The sequence below is a fragment of the Pungitius pungitius genome, chromosome 17, assembly GCF_949316345.1.
Source record: "Pungitius pungitius chromosome 17, fPunPun2.1, whole genome shotgun sequence".
Taxonomy (NCBI): Eukaryota; Metazoa; Chordata; class Actinopteri; order Perciformes; family Gasterosteidae; genus Pungitius; species Pungitius pungitius.
In genome coordinates, this window is record NC_084916.1 from 13297976 (window position 1) to 13322472 (window position 24497).

A 24497-nucleotide genomic window follows, 5' to 3' on the forward strand; every position below is an offset into this window, starting at 1 on the left:
AAAATGAGTTGCAGCTTTATTTCTTCATTTGTTATACTATGAATCTATAGCTTGTGGTCACTGGTCACCACCTCGACGTGTGTACGTTTTCCCCCTCAGAAAGTGACAGATTTCCCGTGTGTTTCCCCACTGTGTTGACTTGGGCGGCGCGGTCTTTCATATTTCCGATGGTCCCTGAACATTTAGACGACCTCAGGCGGCTCCTCCCCAACAACAGTTCCCGACCTCCGACGAGAATTCAAGCTGCCACATTGAAGTGGAACAAAAAGGCAACCTGGCAGCAATTTCTACACTCCCTCCACTTTCTCCGGGGTAGTCACGGGATTTCAATGTTCAGCCTGCTCTTTGTAAGTACCCGATAACTTCGCTAACTATAGTTGCCCGTTTAGGACGTGTCTCCGTACGCGACGGCGGTAACGCCGATCCGCACAAGCCTGATTAAAAGTTGGGTTACACGTTGTAAACCGATCGTTACTACACAAGGGAGCTCGAGGAAGTTTGTGAGAGCAGACCAACCCGTGTGTAGCCTCGTTAACGTTAGCTCGCAGAGCAAACGGCTAACGAGAGTTTACCGGCCACGTAACGTGAAAGCTACTCTATTCTAAATGTTGTTAACAAGTGGAAACAATAAACCCCCCTTTTTTCAATCGGTGTTATCTTCCCTCAGAAGACGTACACTCGCGATTCTTGGCCCATTTGGGGACTGGTTTCCAAGTGTTGCTTGGGAAAGGCAAAGGGACGGTTAGCTCGGCTAGCCTGCTAGCTAATGAAGCTACGTTAGCTTGATATGAGGGCTAACGTTAAAGCTATAACCGAGAGTAATAGTAAGAATCATCTCTAACGTCACGGCTTCAAGCATCAGTGGCGGGGCCGCTGGGATTCGGTTTTATTTGCCAGTACATTACATTGTGGTTAGACGCCATATTATTGTCCAACCTGAACGTCGTCTGCAATTTCATAAAAATAAGAGCTAACCCCATAGCTATGCAATGAAGTCTTTGCGTATCAGTAAGAGGAAGCCTCTCTCGAACAACATCTAGTGTAACGTTCACGGTTTTTCTGTTTTAATGTACCAAGTGCTGTATCGGCGTTTGCGACACTATTGACATATTTAAACAATAACCAGTGACCGCGATCACCGGTAATTTCGGCTTCTTCAGCTGTCGGTGGACTCGACGGACGTCGGTGACGGTAGTAGACTCTCGGCTAGAGGTAGAGATGGCGACCAAGCTAGCTGCCTTCCGCCCTTTGTGGCAGATCTTGACCCGTAGCGTGCTTGCCTACTTCATTTGAAGCCCGCACGCCCAAGCTAACATCCTAACGACACGCCGACTGGGGTGGACAAAACTCCATATTTCCTCTCCGTTGTTTGTGGTATCTTCCGTGACCGTTTGTGTTGTCTCTTTTAATTGTTCGTTGGCCGGGAATGTGTCTGCCTTTCGTGTAAAATGGAGCTATCCCCGCGTTGTGTGGGGTCTATAATTTAGCCGTATCTTGTTTGTTAAAAAAAAAAACGAAAATCAGCCATGTTGGTCGAAGGGAAACGAGGAAATGCACTTGGGGAGGAAGTTGAGTGGAGCAGCTGTGAACCTAAAGGCCACAGCACATTCCCATGCCTCTCGTTTTTCAATTTATGACCTTCCAATGGTCTCCCTCTCTCCTCTGTAATAAATGCCAGTGGCTTGCTGATACAAAAGAAAAGCTTTTAAACACTCCCACCAACGTGGGTTGATGAGTCAATGAATAACTGGTGTAACAGGTAAGCTAATTACATTCCTGCTCATGACTCAGAGCAAGGTGACCCAATTTGCCTACAGTGAGTAAAGAAGATGCGATGCAAAACCGGGCATGGCATTACACTGTAGAATTAATACATGGCTCCTGTTATTACACTGTACCACCTTTTTATGTAATACAAACAAAGACATGTGAGAGAGACACGGATTTCGCATATCCGACCAATGGAGTCTTAATGCTCTGTTCACTTTTTTTTATTTATTGTGCAAGTGGGACACTGGGTGACCTGCTTGATGTTATAGCTAATTGACAGCCCGATGTAGAAATAGCATCGCTCCTCTCAGTCCACTCCGGGGCACGGCCCGTAGCTAAAAACAGGCTGTATACAGTAGGAAGCCTCCATCTCCGAGACACCGCACTTCAAGTCATGCTTGCACCACCTTACTTTTGTAACTAGCAGCATTACACAATCTTACACCAGCAGATGGGTGATTCCTCTCTATATGCGGCAATAAAGCCCCCCCAAAAAAGGCAATGTGACAAGTTCTCAGTCTTGGTTACTGGAACAAAGAAAGGCGAGCCCAGAGTACAGTAACGTGACACCAACTTACCACAAAGGTTACCGGGGGAGATGAACACCTATGTTGTAGCCTGCTGGCCTTCATAGTGGATATACGGGCTGTTGAAGGGTAAGGTTGAAGCGGCCTGTTCCGGAGTGACCGGATGAACAGATCTGGCCAATTTCAAATCTATTTATGCCCCCGGGTGTTTTTGAGACACACACTTTTGGTTTTGCTATGTGCTGCTCCAGAGCAGTTTTGTTGTGTTAAAAAGAGGAACACAAGGATTAGATGCACAAAATGTTTTTTTGTCAGTTATGCCCTGGTAGCCATGGGCACCTTGTATGTTTTCCTGTGGGGGGGTTAACGAATCAAGCCCTCGTCGGCACGGTGTTCGTTGACAGTTGTTGCCACGGCGCTGGGATGAGGCAAAGACCGGCTCCGTGTCACTGGCAGCATCTGACAGATCGAGGACTCTTCTAGATGCTGCTGCTGCAAGGCTGCCTCCTGAAACTATAGCAACAGGTGGGAATAGGCTCCTCCTTTTGTTATTTGTGTTTACAGTTACCTTGTCCAGCTGCTGTGAGCAGAGCTTCAGTTAGCAGGTCATAACACTGTCCTTTGCCAAAACATGCTACAGTAGCGTGTGTTGTTATTGTTATTAGAGCTTTTGTTTGTATGTACTTGCTCACCTTTACAGATCCAGAATATGTTCGTTTTGAAGCAGCTGTAGTCTAGAAACGGCTGTGTTATTGCATATGAACATATTTGCTGTGTTTTCGATTGCCTAGGAACTCTTTTGCTTGTTAAATGTGTCACTACTTCACAACAAGACCTCCATGTAATTCATTGAGGCCATAATTTTTTTTTTAATTCAAAATCACACTGAGGGCCTATCGTCATTGCCTGTAGGAAGTTGGATTTCTGAATTCAGTTCAGCAGCTGTAACCCCTCACCCTGCTCAATTTTGCATATGGCGTTTTCAGCTTTGCTCTGCAAATGTTTTAGGAGTGCACAGTTGCTCTCCTCTGATCTGTTCACAAGGGACTCCACAATTCCCGACAGGAGCACTTGTTGCTACTGCTGAGATAATCGTTGGTATGGCAACAGGCATCAACCCGATGCTGCTGTCAGAGAGCCAACTTAGTTTCCAAATGTCGGAAGAATAGATGTCACAGTGGGACGCTCCACCTCGCTGCCAAAATGTGAGCATATATCCTCCTGTCTGTTGCCGAGCGTCTGCCTGAAACTTAGAACATTACAATGCTGTGTGCGTAATCGAGTCACGCATGCACACAAAAACCTTTTAGCTTCAGAGTAGGTGTACAGTAAGTTGTCAGAATGGAAGTAATTATAAACTGTCATGTGAGAGGAACAACTTGTATCTTGATTAACGAATCGGAAGACAGATCAAATCGCTCGTCACAGTTTTAGGTTACATACACACTAGTTTAGAAAAGGCATATCTAAGCTATGTTTACGCCTAGTGTCGACTGGGGAGGGGGTTTCATTGGGATTGTATTGATACTAATACTATTTTTCATATTGTCGTATCGGTCCCTGTTTTTAGAACAGGGTTTTGGGCGAGCATCCCTATCTTCTACTCCACTCAAGAGTTTTAAAAATCCCCAAATGGACGCATTAGAAAATGCTGCCTTTGCAGTGAGGATTTGGAGGACATGCAGCAGCAAAAGATAACAGCTTGATTGCGGTTTGACTACCCATGATTAACCCATCCTGGATAATGCATTACCAAAGTCGATTACCATGTTTACACTGCATTTTATAATGCAGGGAACATGCAAGCTATTGTTGGAGTGAATGGTGAGCGGCGTGCACAGCCATTTTATTGACTTCCCTGTTCCTATTCGCTCGCATTGTGTTCTGCACAACTGTTATAAAGTTCCCAAAAACGGTAAGCCAACCACAGCATGAATGCGCTCCAGTACGACAGGACGGTGTGTACAGGGGACAACAAAACAGCAAAAACTAGTGAGAAACACAGGTTGTGTGAGGAATTGGATGGAGCAATACCTAATAGGCATCGGTTTTCACTATAAAACAAAGAGCTAACCCTAAAGATTACATGGCTTTGTGACCAAGCTACCAATCAACTTCCTGTTTACAGCGGCACCCACATGCTCAGAGGACCCCTGCCTACGTGGATCATTTTGGGTTTTAAACGCATTAGTTTGGCTGTGGCCTTTAGTATTTCTATGCATGCCGCGATGTGTTGGCAAAGCGGTAGAGGTGTGGCTTGCTGCTATGACGGAAGAGTCTGTCGAGGCAGATCTCATCCTGTATCCGATTTGAGGCTCGTGACATGAGATTATGACTTATCAAATGGGCTCAGAGATGGTGGAATATAGTCCCTCGACCCATATTCCACATGGAAACTTGGAAAATGTAACTTTGTATTCCATCTGTGTGTGGGATGATCCATCTGTATTTTCCCAAAAATGGATACGCATTAATGTAGAGGGATTAATACGTTAGTAGCACATAGAAACGCATTGCTGAAGTGTGGATGCTCATTTTGAACACGTCACACATTTTGTCGACCTCCTGCTTTTGGCTCTTTTGAGAGCTTTTTTTGAGTTATTTGCTTATTGTCTATCATAAAGGTCGTGAGAAGTGGTATTTCAAAGTTTAAACGGCGAGATTTCCTTTTTTTCCAGAGATGGATCAGTCCTTGCCTGGCCCCCCACCCCCAGCCCTCCACCTCAGCCTTTGATCGTCACACTGTTTATCTGAGCTCACTCAGAGGCCGCAAAGCAGTGCAATAAATGGGCTTTGCCATGCATGTGGGGTTTTCTTCTGTTCATGGAAATACGGGGTGGTTGGGGCAGCGGGGGGTGGGGGGGGTTCATATTCTCTTCCCTCTCCAGCCCAGTTTACAAAGACACAAGAAGCCAATACAAGAAGGGCTCTGCGGGAAGATTAGCTCCTGTCCTCTGGGAGCAGAGCGAGGTCACCTGTTGTCATGAAAGAGACTAACTGAAGATGTCCATCTAGGTGTTAAAGTAAACGCCATCAGGACCTTTTTCATCATTCTTAATTGGATGACTTTTTCTGTAAAACATTTATACAGGAGCATGGACCACAAAAAGAAAATTAAATTGCATTTGAGGCCAATAACACAGGAAACAAAAATGTGTCCACTGTTATGGTGCGCACCCATTTACAACAACCCAACATACTGAGCTTCATTAGAATACATGAAGCAATGTGTGGCTCTAATCAGGAAGGAGAAGTGCACATCGTTTCACAGCCCGTATCTTGAAGGCGTGTTTTTGCTGTCTGTGTCAAACCACACAACACGTCTTTGCGCAGTACGTCGATGATATTGTTCAAGACCTCCGAGGTGAGTATGTGTGTTTGATCATGGTTTTTAGTGCATGTTAACTCCCGAATTGACAGGTCGGTCAAGGGCAGGTAGCCTTTATACTCTCATTCAAAACGTATTCATAAATATATGGGCTTCTAATTTCACAATCTACTGAAGTCCAACGTCTGCGTTTGAACACATTGCATGCAAATTCCTGTGGCAAGTTATACCTAATTTAACTTGAAGGGTGGCCCACAAGAGCTGCAAATTAGGTGGAGAGAAATGTGGGTTAGCAATCTGTAAAGTTAGCTAAGTGTATCGAATATGGTCTTAGATTTGAGAAAATAAATATCTACTGATTAAAATAATTGAAAAGCACAGAGGCCAAAGTTCCCATTCTATACTTGCATGAATTAAAAACAAGCACCAAGTGTTTCTCAGTCACTTCAAGAAAACACTTGTTGTAAATGGCCTGAAACAATTTCTCTGTAGATTAGTTCTTCCCCTAAGACGGTGTTCTTGGAACCCTCCCCTGCGGGCGGCCACATGATCACAATTCCGTAAACAAAGCGTGAGGCCACACATCATCTGCCCAACCTCCAAGTGTCCCTTTCCGCCCGGTGTTCTGCCCACGGGAGGAGCGGCACCACTTATGTCTCTCTGCCGGAGATTTCCATACAAGCCGACGTCTGCAGATTTCAGTCATGGTAGTTACACTCTGTAAACTGCTGAGGCTCAGAGAGAGTATTAGAAGCCTAACTAGCTTATTGTAGTTTAATGTCTTTGTCTTCTTCCTTCCTTGTGCGTTTGTCAAATAAACAAGTTAGTTAGTTTTCAAGCGTAACTGGTGTTGAGGGCGAGCTGCGCTACGCTGCTGTGTGTGTCTGTACTGTTTGCTGAATGCTGCGGTGACCTGTCAGTATACCCCCACCATGACGGCCCCTGTCAGTCGTGAGCCAAGATCCCATGGCATGCTTTTGTCTTTATCCAGCATGAAGTCCATTATCTTACCTTGTGACCCGCTAGTGACATGCAATATTTGATTTAGGTGTACTTTCCTACACGAGGGTCCCGACTTCCGGTTTAAATGGTCATTCACATCGAATGACCATCACCGCGCACTGCTGTCATACGGCAGGTTCAGCTTGTTGCACTGTGCCGCCTAGTGTCTATTTTCTAGGGCTGTCGTATATTGAAATATATATTTGAGCAGTTAAAAAACACACAGGGGTTGCGACTGTCTGCTTTGTGGGTAGAGCGCTACTGTACTGACTTATATATTGCATGAAAATGTCGGTTCTATAAACTTCAATTAATGTCAATTGTTTCAATCCCTGAAAGAATCCTGCCGTATTTGGGACTCGCGACCATAAATTGCTTGCACAAAACTCGTGATCGTCACTCCGCATTTGTTTATGAGGCCGACAGACAGACAGGGAGGGAGGGAGGGAGGCGCCAAGGGCTGCGATCTTGGCCATTCGTTTAATTCACTTGTTTTTGTGTATGTTAACTTTAAGAAATTACCTATACAAGTAGTTACGTCTCGTATTAATTTGTCCTGTTATTGACGTGCCTTATGCGCAACCAGATATTCGAATGTCCGTATCTCCGGTTGTAACACACCCGCGTTTAGAAATGGCACCATGTGAACGGCTCACCTGCCATGCATGTAAAAGACAGTTCTGAAATGGGCCAGTTTGCTTGGTCTCGCTCACACCGGTTTGACACCAACTTTCACTGCCTGCCAAACGTACCAACGTGGGCAAACATTCCAGAAAAAACGGCGCCGGTCGGTGCAAGTCCCTGACAAGAGCAGTCGGTGAAGCTGGTTGCTGAGACACTCGTATCAAACGCTCTGCCTGTTGCTGCGACCGCACGGTAGACTCAAATCTGGGTGAGATCCCCCCCCACCGAGCCTGTGCACAGCATTGACGTCACTGCGAGGACCCAGCTGGACCGTTGGGCAGGTGTGATCCTCCGGTTTAATCTCAGCCACAGTTGCTGCCAAGTTCTTTGCTTAACTTCTTTCTTCCTCATTTAAGTTAATTTGTCGTACCCCTTTGTTATGTCCTTTGGGGGGGGGGGGGGGGGTCCTTTATTTCTTTTCTCCACACGTACCAGCTTTCTTCGTGTCGCCATTCCTTTGTCCCTAACCCCACGTCGACATTTCCAAGCGTATCTGTTATCTTCTATTTGGCATTCACAGAGGCCACAGAAACTCCCCCTGTGACTTACGGCCTCGTTTCTTTTCCCGCTGATCGGAGGTGTTGCTTCAGTTTGAAGCCCACACACACACACTCACTCACACATATCCAACAGCAAAAGAAGCCCACCAGCTGCTTCGGGCCGGTGCAGTCTGGTCATGCCCGTTCTGGCTCCAGACTAAACCGCATCGAGGCTGAAGAGCAACCTCAGACCACCAGAACGAGTTACGTGCAATACTAACGTCTTTCGCAAGGGCGGCAAGACATTGCACATTTTGTGTCTTTTTTTTCTTCTTTTTTTTCTACCATGTCAGTCTGTAAATTTCGTGTCCAGACATTTGCGGTTTGGGTGAATGTTCCTGTTCTAATTTTAGAACAAGCCTCCCGGTCTTGTGGCAAACGTATTGCCCCGGCCAGCTCGTGACTCTAATGCTAAATAGTTTATGTATTTTGGTGGCCATGCGCGAGTGATGGGGATTGGCCGCCGCCACCCGATAGTCGACGGGGCAGTCACGTCCTTTGCAATGTGGAAGGCTTTAAATAAAGATCTTTATAAAAATAAACATTATGTAACGACATCCACAGGCAGTGTTCCAATCTATTTGCAATATCATAAGCTTTGCCATTGGAGGATAATGAATCGCGTGATCTGCTACCGTAAATCACGATAAATGAGAGGCTGCCTCATTACTCGCACCTGAACTGCGCTTCAATTATTTTTTTTGTATCCCCCCCCCCCATTCCCATTCTTTTGTGACTTTATCACCTGTTTAGGTTTGTGTGGCCTTTTCTGTTCTGAGATCCAGCGGTTTTCTTATCAGCTGGCACTGCTACTCCCTGCACTCAGCCTCCTGCCCCCTCTCCTTCATTGGTTTTTAAGAGGCACCTTTGTACCCCTCTGCCAAGTTCATCAATGCATCTGAGATGATTCAACCGATAAAGAAAAAATAGTTGCGCTGATATTGTTAGTGCGTGTATTTTGTAAATACTGCCACACTAAATGGGGTTTCAGCGGATCCCCCCCCCCCCCCCTTTTTAAAGCGGGGCTCTGCTCACTCAAACTGCCACGCCTTATCACGTTCAGTGACCAATACGCAGAAGCAGACAGTTCATATTACAGCTCTTATTAAAACACTGTCAGTCTTGGACGTACCCGTTCGAAGAGAAACGCTCGTAGCTCGTACTGTTTCCAGCAACAGTTCATCACAATCTCTTTTCTATTATCTGTGTGCTCTGTGACACCTACTCTTCAGTGTAACAATAGAGCGAGTGAAGAGTGAAGTCGCAGCGTATCGCCGCTTCACCCGCTTTGACTCCTCTGAACGTCTACACTTTAAGGCTTTCGTATATTCTGCTTTTTGTTTCCTGTGTGGTTAAAAACGTGCTTTTGCCTCTACAAACCAATTGGGTGTCTCTGTATGCGTTTGTTTTGTTCTTCCCGCATCTCTGCACTGTGTAGAGAGCAGAAGCGGTTTGCAAATGTCTGAGTGATTTGCATGTGGTTCCTGCAGCGCTGGCTTGATGTTGCCACAGTTTACTTGCTTCCCTATTGATAAGCTCGCTGAAGTTATTTCTGCCGTCTCAATTGGATCAGTGCAGAAGTATGCAGGGCTGAATCATGATGAGGGGATAAAGAACAACGTGGTAGGTGTCATTAACACTCTCTCTTAACTACTTCATTCCATCTTGCTCAGATGGTCTTCAGTCCATGTACCAGTTTAAACCTCCGCCTTTTCGTGTGTCTTTGGCCCCTTCTCAACGCTACGCTTGGCCCTATTTAAAAAGTGCCGAGTGTATTAAGTCACTTTGCATCTGGGCAACCATCCGCAAACCAGCTGCTTATCGCCTTTTAGCACGAGCTGTCATTGTGGTGTCTGTTGGCTACTTTGTTTTACAGGGTTTCCACCTGGTCTCGGTAACCTCTCCTTTCCACACTGATGTTTCACTGGTAAATGCACAGGTTTTCTGCCCCCTGCTCTTGTCCAATCATTTTCCTTTCCGGGATGATTGGAAGCAAACTAGCCCAAAGTGTGGATCCTTTTTTATTTTTGTCTGAATTTCAGCAGCCCGCATGCCGAAATGCCACAAAGCGTTTTAGAACTGCTCAGACGGCGAGTACAGGTGGCATTGATCAGCTCGGCTGCTGCCGAAAATGCATTGAGGAGAGGGGGTTGACAGTAAACTGAGAGGACAAGTGACGCAGTGGTAGTGGGTTGGCAAAGACAAAACAAGGAGAAAGTGGGTGTGGTTTAGACAGGTGGCGTTGGAAAAAACATGTCTCCTTTAAAAAATAAAAAAAACGGAACCAGCTGGTGGGGTTTTTACGCCTCCGTACAAAATGTATACGTCTCGCGATCAAGTTCAATACCCCGAAATGAATTCTGACTGACTGGGAGAGATGGGGATGGAAAGAGTTGTAAATAGCACCGAGGGTTTTGTGTCGGTCTCAAGTAGGTGAAGAGGGGGAGCGTGGGACTTTATTGGTCGGGCCTGTTTGAAGCTTTGCCCACCCTGCAATCCTCACCTTGTGACTACCGCCTGTGACACGGTGCTGAAGTCCGAGCCCTTTCTCTCCGTTTCCCGCCCACCACTTGTGTGTGTGTGTGTACATACGCTCTCGTCATCCACTTTTCCTCTACTCTGCCCTTCCCTCCCCTGTTGCTCTGAGACGGTTCCAGCCAGTTTGTGGCGGTTGGTTTCAGGCTGTCATGAACCTGGCAGTTTGACTAACTGCACCCCGGCTGGTTCCAGACCAGACATTACCTGTTACTGTGTTCCAAGGAGAGCGTGTTATTACTTAGCATTTTGGCCACAAGTGCTCAAGGAAAAGGGGTGACTTCTGATTCAAAGGTGTAGTCTGTGTGCAGCATAGCGTTTTTTTTTATTTTATACTCTTGCCCGTGTGTCTCCAGGGATTGAGAGAATTCCGAGGCCTACATGGGACTATGGACGGCATAAATAATGTAGAACTGTTGCTGGAAGGTACAATCATGAAGGTGCCTATTTCGGAACTCCCAATTACATGTAGCGAAGGCTGAAATTAAAGTACATGAGTGTAATTATACTTTTCAGATGCAATTGTATTTTCCCCATTGTTCCCACAAGTTTATGGTCGCGCTCCAGTTTGTTTCAGTAAGAGGTTGCTCACCTTCAAAAACATTTTTTAGATTTTTTTGTATAATTTGTCATGGTGGCAATCAATCAATCAATCCTCTCTTGGAGTATGGCGCCTGCGAGTTTTACAGGATTGTAATAAGCCCGTTCATTGGTCGAGCCCGCTAGTCCCCGTAAATGTGTGTGTGTGTGTGTGTGTGTGTGATGTCATTCCCGCCGCGTCAACCTGACTCTCGTCTGTCTCCTCTCTCGGCAGGCTTTCTGTGTCGACTTGAGCCGTACCTTTATGGCGTGTGTGAGTGGAGAATTCTGCCAGGCACAGCACCTCACCTCCGTGGAGAAGTGAATCGGCCGCCCCCCGAGGGACTACGCTACCCGGAAACCCCCCTGACCGCCAGCACACTAGGAACTGCTGACTCATCCAACGGCCCCCCTGGGATACTGCGTAGTCCTTGGCCCCACTGCCCTGGCTTGACCCATCCAATACGTCGAACCTTTGCTCGCCGCTTTCTTCTTGAACAGCCAATCACAAACAGCTCTCCTGAATGGGGTAAACTGATTGGATGACTCCTGGAAATTCTCTCCATCTTTTCTTTTTTTAAATTCTTCTTTTCCCTTTTTTGGCTTTGTATTAATTCATTTTTTTATTTTTATTTTTACATCCCGGAGTACTGTGGACTTGTTAATCCTTTTTTGTTACCCTTTCCTGTGTACGTCATCCCATAGTAGAACACCTGTTGTCCTCCCCGACCCATCCTTCACCACGTGTTGTCGTTTTTATTTATTCTACCCTTTTATAAACACTGACTTCTGAGCCAAAATTTCTTTTTGTTTTGTAAGAGTATTTTTATTGTAATTGTTTTTAAAGCCGTCTTGCCAACATGAACCGCCCCGCCGCAGTCGAGATTGCCTACGAGTGCATGAGGTTCCTCATCACCCACAACCCCACCAACGCCACGCTCAACAAGTTCACCGAGGTACGCCCAAACCTCTGCCGGCGCCGGCATCTGTGTGCGCTCGTCTGCACGACCCGTGTCTAACAACCTCTTTTCTCTTCCTGTGCACCAGGACCTGAAAAAGTGTGACGTGAACACACTGGTGAGAGTTTGTGATGCCACTTACGATAAGACTCCGGTAGAGAAGGAGGGGATTCAGGTCCTGGTAAGGGTTCTCGCTCTCACACAGTAGTGGAAACTTTTTATTTTCTTTTTTTTTTTTTTTTCTAACTCACCTTTGGTGTCCTCTAGGACTGGCCTTTCGACGACGGTGCCCCTCCTCCGACCCAGATTGTGGACGACTGGCTCAAGCTGCTCAACACCAAGTTCCGAGAGGAGCCTGGCTGCTGCGTCGCCGTGCACTGCGTTGCAGGACTCGGACGGTGAGCGGCGAGCCGCGTCGTTTTTTCTGTCTGGAGATGTGACACGAGGCCGCGCCGATTGTTGTGCTGTTCACATTTTTACGTTAAAGGTGTGCCCAAACGTCAGTAAGTGACAACTCCGTTGGCTAGTGTGAAAGTTTTTGAAGTTTGAATCCAAAGGTTTCCCATTGCTCCGTTTTCCCGCAGGGTCTGTGGCACAACGCTAGCGGGCTGGCCCAGTAGAGCCGTGACTCGGCCCCGGCCTCACGATTTTCATTCGATCACTATTAACCTTACGGTTCCGAAGCTGCATGCCCGATGCCGCTCAACGTGCAGCGTCCTCGAACCGAACGGGCCGCGCCGTATCCCATGCCAGTGCGTCTCTCCCTGTCCCCTGGCCGTCCCTCCCTGTCCCCTGGCTGTCCCTCCCTGTCCCCTGGCTGTCATGCAAACATTTAACACCTTTCGAGTGAAAACAAGTCCTTTTGCAGCGCACACAGGTATGCCGTAGGCGTGGCGACCGCTCTGCCAAGTTTCTGCTCAACCGGTGTCTGTATTGGCTGTAACTCTCGCAGATTCGTATGTTTGGCATGCTGGATGTCAAAATCTGTCTTTGGATAGTTGACGCATAATGCCAAGCCAATGCAGATTTGGCGCTGCTCTTTTTTTTTTTTTTGTGTTCTGGAAGCTTTTCATTGACGACGCCGCTTGGTTGCTTCTGCAGACTGGAAAGACACGGCATTTGCAAGCGAACTGTCCGTTGGTCATGAGGATGTACTGACAATGTCGTTTTCGCGGGGGCAGGAACACAAGTGTGAAAACAAAGAAGGCAGAAGCCTGTGACGTGTTAGAACTGGTGTTCAAGTGTAGCACAAACAAGCCAATCTGTTGTCAATGGCTTCCAGCATTTTGCATTGCTGCGGCATTCCAGAGGTCGTATGATTACCAGTGTTGGTTGGACTGGTATTTTCAGAATTCCTGATCTTGCCTGATGCGTGTTTACTGCAGTCCGATCTGCTTTAAACCAGCCTTCTTACTGGTTTGAAGCGGGGAAAGGCCGCAGCAGTGTTCCTTGTTGTTTTGTCCGTTCTTTAACAATATTCTCATCCCTTGTTTTTTTTTTTTTTTTTTTCTTCCAGTCCTTTCTTTCTCACAAAATTCACAAATCTCCCTTGTGTATTTTGTGAGAAGAGCGGCTGACAGAAAATGCTCTGTCAACAGAGATCTGGCCCTCCCAGTGGTCTAGAAAGTAGTTTTTTTTTGTCTTTGTATATTTATTTTCTCCCCTCATCTGGTGAGAAAGGAGAAGGTTATCTTACTGTAACTTATCACCGTTTTGTGTGTGTGTGTGTGTGTGTGTGTGTGTGTGTGTGTGTGTGCGCACCGGGTCGCAGCAGGGCAACAGTGAACTTGTGCACCCCTGTTGATTTCCCAGGCCTGTTTCCCAGGTTTAAACACCCCCCCCAACCCCACCCCCTCCCCCCATCATATTACTTTGGAGCCATGTGAACCTTGGCATTTAATCTGCTGTTCTCCTTCTCTCCTCCTTTTGATTCTCACTCTCTCCTTGAACTGGTCCACTGGATTTCTTCACCTCCCAGAGCTCCAGTCTTGGTGGCCTTAGCCCTCATTGAGAATGGGATGAGGTATGAGGATGCTGTGCAGTTCATAAGGCAGTAAGTACCCTCCCTACTTTTGTACTGACAGGCTTTAACAAAGATTGAGTCTTAAATCAGTGAGCGTTTGTGTAAAGAACAGAATACCGTTTGTGAAATTTAAACCGCTTGACGTTATTTGCAAAATGTCACTTTTTAAAAGCATGCGTCTTATGAACACATCCACGAAATGCGGCCCATCAAATTGCAAACTTCACTTGCGTATTTGTAGGGATTAGACAAACATAACGTTTAATTTATTAAGCATTAGCAGTGCTGGCAGGTGGGTTTTTTGTGCCTTTTTTCCCTTCCCCACCCTCCTGTTTCCAGTCTTTGCTTTAAGCTAAGATCAAAGGCATTTCTTTTGACAGTTAACACCTGATGAAGGCCCCTGCAACTAGCACGGCAGGACAAAACACACTACCAGGCTTCCAATTGAAGCTTATGTTCAGCAGACCCCCCCCCCCTCTGGCATCAAGTCACTGGACGTGCTCAGGGCGAGTTCGATGCACGGGCCACTTAAAAAAAAAAAAAAAAAAAAAGGGAACCATAACGGCTTAACGTTATTTGAGGGATGGGAGGAATGTGCACGTCACTGCAGCTGTTAATGTCATTTTTGCTGTTGCGTGCTCTTTGCCCAAAGTCACGGGTAATAATCCATTCTTTTTTTTCTTTTTTTTTGCCCTTCGTTTCTCTTCTGCCTAAATACAGGAAGAGACGCGGAGCCTTCAACTCCAAACAGCTTCTCTACCTCGAGAAATACCGACCCAAAATGCGTCTGAAGTTCAAGGATACCAACAGCCACAACTGCTGCGTGCAGTAGGCGGCCTGTCCGTGCAGCTCTGCCGCGCACACGTCGTAAGGGATCTTCCAACAATGGGAGATTAAAAAAAAATGGAAAAAAAAAAAACCACGAAGAGTGCATCAGTAATTATTGTGATTTGTCAACACTGAGTCATGGGTAATTGATCAGTCGAATTAATGAATCCAGATCTGGGGATCCACCAGCCGAACCAATGAATGGAAGGTCAAAGCACACACATAGGCCTGCCTCCCGGTTATGCTGTTCAACCGCTGGCCAGAGTTATCTTTTTTCTTTTTTTTTTCTTTTTTTTTTTTTTCTCCAACTTGAGTCCATCCTGTTTTTCTTTTTCTTTTTTCCAGTTGTAATCATGGGATACCATTTTCCATTTTGTGAATTTTATTTTTTACACAAACCAAGCTGATGAAAAGATGCATCGGTAAATGATATACTGGACTTCATTTCCACAAATGATAGATATTATGATTAGGCCAGAATAATGTACCTTTTAAAAAAAAAAAAAACATTTTTATCATTGAACAGATATTGTGACTGTCCATTTTGGTATATGGGTGTTTTATTTTTTGCACAAAAAAAACTCAAAGGTTCACCTGACAATGCAGTAATGATTTTCTTTTACCCTTCACTTGCTTAAAGTCACTTTCAGTTTAGGGGTTCACTCAGTTTAAACATGTCTGAAATATTTATTCACAAGATATGATATGTGTGGCAGTTATGTGTTTGGCAGGGGCAAGGACACTTTGTTATCCAATACTTTATTTTTGTTTTCTTTTGAGAGCCATTTTTTATCTTGGAGTGCAATAATCAGTCCACCTCAGATTAGTCCACCAAACCTGGCCGAGCATCTATCTCACACATGCATACATAAATACATACACACACACACACACACACACACACACACACAGCTCATTCAGGCCGTTAAACAGGAAGAAAACAGACCCCTTACAACAGGTACTTCTCCGGCTTTCATTCATTCTACTCAACAGGGCTACAATAGGACTTCCCTAAGTATACATATTTAAACTCACACAGAGCCTAAGATTCAACCTGAAAGAAAAAGGTGGAGAAGAATGAAATGGTCCGTTTTTTATCAGTGTACCCATTTTGAAAACATCCCCAATTCGTATTGGTTCTTTAAAAGATAAATAAATTGAAATAAAAAGCACATGTGTCCTTTTTTCTTTTCTTCCTGCAGTTGATTGTTTCAATTCCTGTGTTTGAGGTTAATGTTTTAACTGAGGAAGTGAGAGGTGAAGCTGGTTAGTCCTTTATGTAAGCAGGCCGTTAGGCTTGGTCCTGGACACGGCTGTGTCCTGTGTCCTTGTCACCAGCTGATCTCACCTGTATTCAAGTCATGGCGTTAAAAACGTTTTAAACCAATATCCCCTGTGCAGGAAACCACAGAAGCCGTCATAAGACACGTCAGTGAAAGCCGGCCCGCGTGTCCTCTCCCCAGAGGGCGGTGACTCATCACCTCGTGGAAGACACAGGACGCTACTGAGAAATGACACACACACACACACACACACCCTGACGCGGTGGAAAGGGCCCCCTCTGCTGCTCGGGTGCCGACATCGACCGAAGGCCACGGGGCCACAGGGCGCACATGCGTACGACACACACAGCACGGCAGGCCAACAATCCACCGTCGCCTTCAGTGGAACCGACCGATGAGTAACTGTGTGTCAGAGTCTGGCTTCTAGGGCCCAACCAGCGCTGCCCTGCAACAATGCTGCTGAACTCCAAACGGATGAGTTCGTGTTCGACGGCTTTAGAGCCGCGTAATCTGCTTCGCATGCGATGAATGTCACATAGGCTGACGGAAATGTCTCCACAACCAAAAAAAGAAAAAAAAGGGCCCCCGGATGAAACCTGGCTCCAGTGGACATCTCTGTGTTTCACAGCCCGTCCGTCGGTTCCCAGTTGACTTCCCTGGGTGTATGATGGTGTTCTTTTGACATATGTTTTAAAAATTCAGAATTCTAACTAGTTTAATCTGAGACCAGAACCACTTTTCACAATTTATCTGCATCATGTTCGTTTTTCCCTCCACGCGGCATTTGATTTATATTCTTGCTTCGTCATGAAGCCATCGCACAACAGCTGGTGTAGTTTTGATCATCTTCTTACCTGGAAATCATTCATCTCCTGGTCTGGTGTCGGTTTCAGCACCACACTGGATCCTTTTAGCTTTTAGTGACAGCTGATTGCTAGTGTCGGTAACACAATTCAAGTTACAGTCAGTTAAAAAACAATCATTAGAAGAACAGTGCTCATTTTTTCGGATAGTAGATGTGCTAATCACTTCCGGTAATCCTCTTGGAACTTTTATCACATTTTTATTTTTGTGGTAGCTGTGTAGAAAGTCCAGCATTTGTCGTTTTCGTTTGAATAAACAAACATTACGTCTAAATAAAATTACATTAACAAAAAAACTCAAAATCTCAATAAGGTGTGTATCCAGAGCAGGTGTGCCCGCGTGAGCAGGTGGGTCGGACATGCTGGTGATCACGAGGAGACGCCTGCGCTCGATGAAGGTGAATCCACGAACAGTAAGTGCACATTGTGATTGTGTTGTTGTTGTTGTTGTGTGTTGTCATGGCCGCCGCGCCACGCGATGTTTGCGTGTGAACACGTGTCTGGTCTCAAGTGTCTCTCCGTCATGCTGCTGCTCGCTGACGTCTGTGTGTCGGTAAACTGGGTTTCGTGAAATGTTTGTCAGGCCACGCGCGTTTCCTATGGGACTCGGTGTTATTCGGTTTCTCGGCATATCGATGTGACGTCTGTTTATTTTCCGAGATGGAGAAGTGTCGGATTGGGCCTGTAGTATTTTTTTAAATTATTATTATTGTAGCGTGTCTGAAGTTCCAAAATGTATATGGTTCTGTTACTGTTAGTGTTGCTTGGGCCAGGGTTGGGTGGCCGCCCCTTCCGGGGGTTTGGCCGCGAATGTTGGGGGTCGGGTGTGTTGGAAGACCTGTGTTTGGTTGGTGAGAAGCAGAATAAACCCAATTCATCATAAACCTGGCTCCTTATTGGCACGGAACGTTACATTCTTATTATTTTTCTGGTGCACACCAATTGGTGCTTGTGATCTTTTTTTTCTTCCCCTCACAATATAGCATTTACTAAATATTACAGGGGTCATTTTGACAGCAGCATCTGATGCTTCTGTGTTTGGAGGATGTCATTTATAGTGTTATTAAATAGTTTTGGGTTATACTGATAGAAATTACATGGAGAAATACTTTTCAACACAAACTGACTATTAGTTTGTCTGTGGGCTTAAAGGACATCCATCCGCCCTCGATTTACTGTTTTTTTTTTTGTACTTCATAATACTTCGTATTTCATAATAATGCATTGCCTTAACACTTGGGTTGTGTAGTGCTATGTAGTTCTTTTAGTGAGAGGATGTCAAAGGCCATGAGGTTTTTGATTCTCCTCAATAAGACGTTGATCTAATGCACCACGAGGCCCTCTGCACATCTGATCTAGGCCACAGTATTAATCAGCCATCTCTGCGATACGCCATTGTGATTCGTGGCCCTTTTAAAAAAAAAAAAGAAGAAAAATGCATGTTCGCTCTGGGCCCTGTATCTTTAATGAGGTGTGTCTGAAATATTTGATAGCCTTGTGCTCATTTGAAAAACAAGTACGTTTATTTTCATTAATATTTGATTCGGAAATGAATATATGTAAAACACATACATTAATTAGTCTGTTTTGATCAATTGTCTGTCTACGGCAGAGCGAGCGTTTCCGCACAGTTGCTCCCCACAGGCTGCGCTGGTGCACATCGTTCCCCGGTGCTTCAGAGCACAGCCATTTAATTTTCAAAGTGGGATTTAGCATCTTTTTAAGACTGCTCACACTCTAAAAGAAATGATCAGTTTTCGCCAAGCGCTGAAGTGAAATCCTTGTCCCATTTGGAACGTGCTGCTTGAGCGAGACATGAATAGGGATGTAAACACCACAGATGTGGCACTGCAGATGTGACAACTGGGAACTGACTTTGCCTTCAGGGCAAATGCTGGGTATCTTTTTTTTTTTTTTTTTTGAGAAACGCACCACCGCTTCACTCAAGTGGCAGTTATGTTTCATGTTGCATATCAAAGACATTCAAAAGTCCTCAACATCAGCTGGTACGAGACCATGAAGACTGTGAATTCAGTGGGATACTTTTTAAGAGGTTTTTAAAGTGACTTACTTCGATGTATTTTCACAGACTCGTCTGCACGGAGGATAACAAAGTGCAACGTGTCCCCTCCCCAGCAGATGGCGATGGAGACCTTTTTAAGAAGCGTGCAGTAAAACACGCAGCGGCCACCAGAGTGCAGCGCTAACACGCCTGATTCCCCTCAGATGCCACCAGTGTGGAGAGGTGTGACGCTTTGGCCAAACCCAGACGGGTGAGTCATGCTGCCACTGTACCCCCCCCCTCGCCCCCGCCCCCTCTGGGATGGAGCAGGCCTCGCCCCCCCCCCCCCCCCCCGCGCTAATTAATCACCACGCGTTTCCTATTTGTGCCACGAGGAGAGGGCTGGATGTTGGAGATTTGTTTCGCTCCTCTCCAGCTCCTCCCTCACCTCGGCGAGGACCAACAGAATGTGATTCCTGTGTCCGTGTTGGATTTCGTTCAAGTCGTAAACCGCGTGTAGCAAGTCTCCTTCAGGCGCTCGCCTCGAGTCGACTGCGTATGAAATGTTGTTTGTAACATGGGCCTTTTTATTGTACATTTTGAAAAGCTCCTTTTTTTTTACTGCAGCACACTTTCTTTCCTTCCTCTTTATGTTGGTGACTGTTCCTCCGCGGCGCCGCTCTCTCTGCCCTCGGCCCAGCGGCGTTGGTGAGCGCGCGGTGAACGACGGGGGGGGGGGGGGGGGGGCGACGTGCTGCCAGTCAATCGGCGGGCCTGTCTGGCCCCTGTCCTTCACTCACTCTGCGTGTCATCCTCCCATGAGGCATCTCACCGAGAGACGCCGCCTCCGTTCCCCCTCTGCTGTGCCAAGTCCACCACCCCCCCCCCCCCTCCCAACACCCCCCCCACCCTGCCACACTCTGCTTCTCACCACAGTGGTTTGTCTAGTATCCCCTCTGGCTTATCTCTCCCTCTACTCTTCATCCCATCTTTATTCACCTGATTGCTTATCAGCCCGGGCTCTCATCTTCAACTCCAGCTTCCCCTTCCCCTTTTGGATTTGTGACCACCCCGCCCCCCCCCCCCCCCACCCCCTCACAGCTTCACCTTGCTCCCCTCCGTTCTTCATGCTGTCCCTTTCTCTGCCTGGTAAAGGGACAGAAACCCGAGCGCGTGGTCGTGGTTCAACTGGCTGATCTCCATTTATTCCCCCGACTGAAGATGAATTAATAACCCAGAGCAGAGGCATTTTTCCCTCCCCGTAATGCTCTTGTCAGCAAGCCGTATCAATAGCCCCAAAGCAACCATGAAAGGCCAATCTATCCTGCCTCAGCATGCTTTTTTTTTTTAACAAGCACCTCTACTAATTGGTTGTGTTTGAGCTCTCTATTCATTACCGGGGAGGGTCGCTCAATTGCAGGAGGCAGGTGAGCGCGTTCCTTTTGTTCCTAATCTTTATCTCGTCCCTCAATCTTTCCCGTGGAGCTTTAGCGCCGCGGCTCGCTGCGACTCGCAGGAGCCGTCGTGGGCATTTCTTCCACTTCAGCACGTCTCTGAATAGTTTGGGATTGTAACAAGGCCACCACTCACACACACACACACACACGCATGCAGACACACGCTATACGTGGTACTTAATCAGCCACTATTCTTTCTTCTCTTCACCGCTGTGAAGAAGTAGGACAGGGGCAGAGCAAGTTCATCTTTTTTTTTAACTGTAATTCTGAACATACTCTATCACGTGTAGATGTGATCTGAAGCCTAAGATATGATCGCCTAAGATACCTTTAAATCAATGTTCTACAGGAGGTTCCAGGCTAAAGTTAACTTGGATGAATCGGTACGCGATGGATGCCTTGAATCCTGCTTGTTCCTCTTATTTTTTACAACAAGATTGCACTTTTTTGTTGTTGTTGTCGGGGGTCATGTGTGGCAACACTGGACGACGTCCGTATCCCCGGTGTGATCTCTTTGGGCAGACCGTTGATCCCTGCCCAGTGAAACAGATGCCGGGGGGGGGGGCGGTTTGAACGCTCCTCTCCAGGTGAGCCAAAGTCCGTCTCCGGAGTGCAACCCGCTAATCAAAGGCGGTTCGCGGGGCCTTTTTTTTTTTCTTCACGATTTCAACGCAACTCTGGCGTCTTTTCAGAGGGGCCCCTCTTCCACCCCTGACACTCGGTACAAAGCTTTTACCACCGCTGAGCGACGGCGGGGTGATGTTCCACGGAGTGGATGAGAGGTGATCTCGGTATTTCTCCCCGAGCTGTTCTTCCATTGTGGGCAGATCAAAGTGGCATTAAGGCTAGGCCTCGGGATACGTGCGTGCCACGTCGCCGGCGCACGCGTGTGCTCCAGATGTGGCGTGAAAGCCTCTCCGTTTTTAATGAATGAAAAGGTTTGTTGGCCCCAGATCGCCAAATGGAATTTCAAAAGGTGTCACCGGGCTCCGAGCCATCCAACGAAAGGCTGTCATTGCAGAGGATCAGCAACACGTAAGCGGCTGTTGGGTTTTTACTTACAGTATTTTAATACAAAACACACATGCATCACCAGAATTTCCTTCTTTTTTTTTTCCAGTTGTTTGTATCAAGTCGCTGGCTTTGCTCGGGTGCGTCTCATCTTATCGTATTTTACTTTCTAAGTAAGCAGGAATCCCATAAAGAACAAAGTGCACTAACCTACTCGACTGCGCAGCTCAGAACTGAAGCCGTTCCAACGCCGGCTCGACTACCGCTGCCACAGTCGGAGGCGCGCGCCGGGTTCGTCGGCGTGTGAGATTGAGGCATCTGTAGGTGCTCCTCTCGGTGGCTGTGATCATCTGTGGCATCTGCCTAGTTCTGAAGGTAAAAGTGCAGACGCTGATGTTGTCATTAAACGACAGACAACACGCACCTGGCTGCGTGAAAATGCCTTTTAATCCTCCCAAACCACCAGAATGCTTCTCTCGGTTTTACGTGGCTCTCCCAAAAGAAACCGGCCTCAGTTTTCATGTGATGTTCTGTGGGGCCGTTTAAAATTGTTAAAGTCCAGCTCATTAAAGCATTGCTTTCAAGCCATCTTTAGCAAAATCACATCCAAAACATTGACCGTAAGCTTCGTGAAGGTAATGAAAGTCGAGTTAAAAAAAGAAGAAGAGGCGACTCCCTCGATGGCGAGGTGCAGATCCCCAGCCTTGAGATAATGAGGCAGCAGGGGAGCTTCCTCATGGTGAACACCTGAGTCCCAGGTGTCTGTGTGCGATCGCAACAAACCTCCATGTCGTCTGCATGCACTGCTCTCTGTGACCCCACCCTCGTATGTGCGCAGTACCCCAGTCTGTTTGCATGTGTTCTTTTTTTCATCACGTCTTACGGAGAGAAAAAAGGCACGAGGCGGGGGCCGTTTTTTGCTGATTGGCGATGGCGAAGAGCGCCGCGTGGAGTGGCGGGGCTTGCATACTTAGCGCCCGGAAGCCATCAGAGGGGCCCGAGAGGAAGTAAACAAGAACACATCCGCATCCAACAAGAGGAGTTGACTGAGGGCACCAGAGGCCGGGGGGGGAAGAGAGAGGAACGGGTAAACGTGAAGCCGGTGTAATCGATCAGCTGATTCTACACAGCGACCTGCTGACCTTTCTCTTTTTCTTTTTTTGTTTTTGTTTTTGTTCTTCTCTCCCTCTCAATGCGCTCATCATCCAAATACATGTATAATTCAAGCCCATTTAATAACACCGTATGAACCTGTTTAGTATTCGGACTATTTACTCTGCTGGCAAGCACCCAACGCTGTCAGCATCCGTAACAGGATTCCCGTTGGAGGAGGAGGAGGAGGCGGCAACCCGAGTGTCAAAGGAGGAAATAAGCGGGTGGCTGAGGAACTGATGAACTTGTCTTCATGCAAATGCACGGGTGTTCAGCGGCCGTTTCCTCAAATGTGTTTCGCGGTGCACCACCTTGATGGTAATGGACTCGGAGGCTAAAAAAAATTCTTCTTGGCAAACAAAAGGCAGGGCGTCGGGAAATAAACTGAGAGGGAGGGAAAGTCAGAGAATTCATGCCTATGGGGCTGTTTGTATATATATATATATATATATATATGGGAAAATGTGATGCAATGTCTTCGCTAAACAAAGCCCCGTAGTGCCACAGTGTTTACTGTTAGATGACTACTCTACATTCAGGGCCAGGCACCCGAGGCGTTGTCTTTAGCTGTCTCCAGTAGTGAGAAGACGGAGACAGGAAAAGGTCTTGGGAAAGGTCTGCCAAGGGCTTGGCCTCTTGTAGCTCATCAGGCGCTCTCTCTATCTCTCTTGCTCTCTCTCTCTCTTTCTCTCCAGGCTGCTTGTCCATCCAAGGCCTTTGCATCTTACTACAGACACAAACTCCCGGTGACAAACTGTGTCATCACCGTAGGCAAGCACACGCGGGCGGGCGGGGGGGGGCTGTGCATAGCGTGCACGCAGTACACTCGAGTCGAACAAAAAACAAACTGTATAATAAGTGTTCCCTTTCTTGGGCGCCTTTTTTTTTTTTCTTTTTCTTTCCAAAGCATCCCTGGCTGCAACAATGTTGTTTTTACCCATCTCCGTGCCTGAGGCCTGCAGTCTGCACTTCTTCCTTTATCACTAGAGGAAGTGGCAGGAATCTCAGGCCTTTTGTCCTGAAATGCCCTTTGCAGGACACACACACACACACACACAGTGGACACTCACTTGATTGAGTGACATCTATAATTGTCTGCCGACGAGTTGCAAAGCGTTGGCCTTAAGGGACAGGCTTCTGATGAGAGCGATCATTTCAAGCTATTTATTTGATGGGGTTTTTTACGCTTAGTTGGGGCAACGCATGAGAAAATCCTCCCCTTCTGTCTAGTGGTGGGAAAAGAAGTTTAAAAAAAAAAAAAAAAAAAGAGAATCTAATACAAGTTTGGAATTGCGGTAACACAAAGCCAAAAAGTTTCCTTGCACCACTACTGCTTCCACAAGCGTTGCAGTCAATACATTTAGCAGACAATCTCCCCCTCTTCCATCCTTTCTATCAGGCTGACTCTAAATCCAGTCTGGAATGCATTCACTGCTATCTGATCCAAGCTGTCACATCCCCTGCAACACACACACACACACTGTCTTCGCTAGCAACACCGCACCCAGCTTGCATGGTTGACTCCATATTTCATAATGCGTCATGTATCCAATGTGAGATATGGTCCCCGATTTCATTTATATGGAGCAATGCTGGCTCTCTTATCTGTGCCGGAGTGAAATAGCTGTGGAGCGGCGTCGTTAATGTGTCAGTCTCCGGCTGATGGAGGGTTTACATGCTGCAGAGAGCTGCGTCGGAGCGCCTGGAAGCCGCAAACAATAAAGGGAGGTTCGGCCGACTTCTCCCCCGTGCCAGTGTTCGCTCCGAGTTTTGATCCTTTTGGATCTGGTTGTAGTCGGTGTCAAGAGTGGGGAAATCTGGGTTTGACGCCCTGGTGTCGACACTGAGATTATGTGCCGGGGTTAAGTCCGCGATCGCAGTTTCGCACAGGCCGAGTTACCGCCTCCATCACGTGACCGATCACCTTGGGAGTTTTTTTATTCAGTTCAGTTTTC

The 24497-nt window shown here is 46.8% G+C and overlaps 1 protein-coding gene across 1 annotated transcript; it reads left to right on the forward strand.

The window, feature by feature from the left end:
• The first annotated feature begins 192 nt into the window (after positions 1 to 192).
• ptp4a2b (protein tyrosine phosphatase 4A2b) lies at positions 193 to 15074 on the forward strand. Its single transcript, XM_037474534.2, has 7 exons — positions 193 to 347; positions 11200 to 11493; positions 11812 to 11920; positions 12012 to 12104; positions 12191 to 12321; positions 13902 to 13976; positions 14667 to 15074. The coding sequence occupies exons 2-7, from the start codon at positions 11489 to 11491 to the stop codon at positions 14776 to 14778; spliced, it is 525 nt and encodes a 174-aa protein (XP_037330431.1). The 5' UTR covers positions 193 to 347; positions 11200 to 11488; the 3' UTR covers positions 14779 to 15074.
• Positions 15075 to 24497: the final 9423 nt, after the last annotated feature.

Coding starts and splice junctions, on each gene's coding strand:
- ptp4a2b (XM_037474534.2), top strand. Junction 12,322..13,901: donor TGCGTTGCAGGACTCGGACG/GTGAGCGGCGAG, acceptor TTCACCTCCCAG/AGCTCCAGTCTTGGTGGCCT. Junction 13,977..14,666: donor GCTGTGCAGTTCATAAGGCA/GTAAGTACCCTC, acceptor GCCTAAATACAG/GAAGAGACGCGGAGCCTTCA.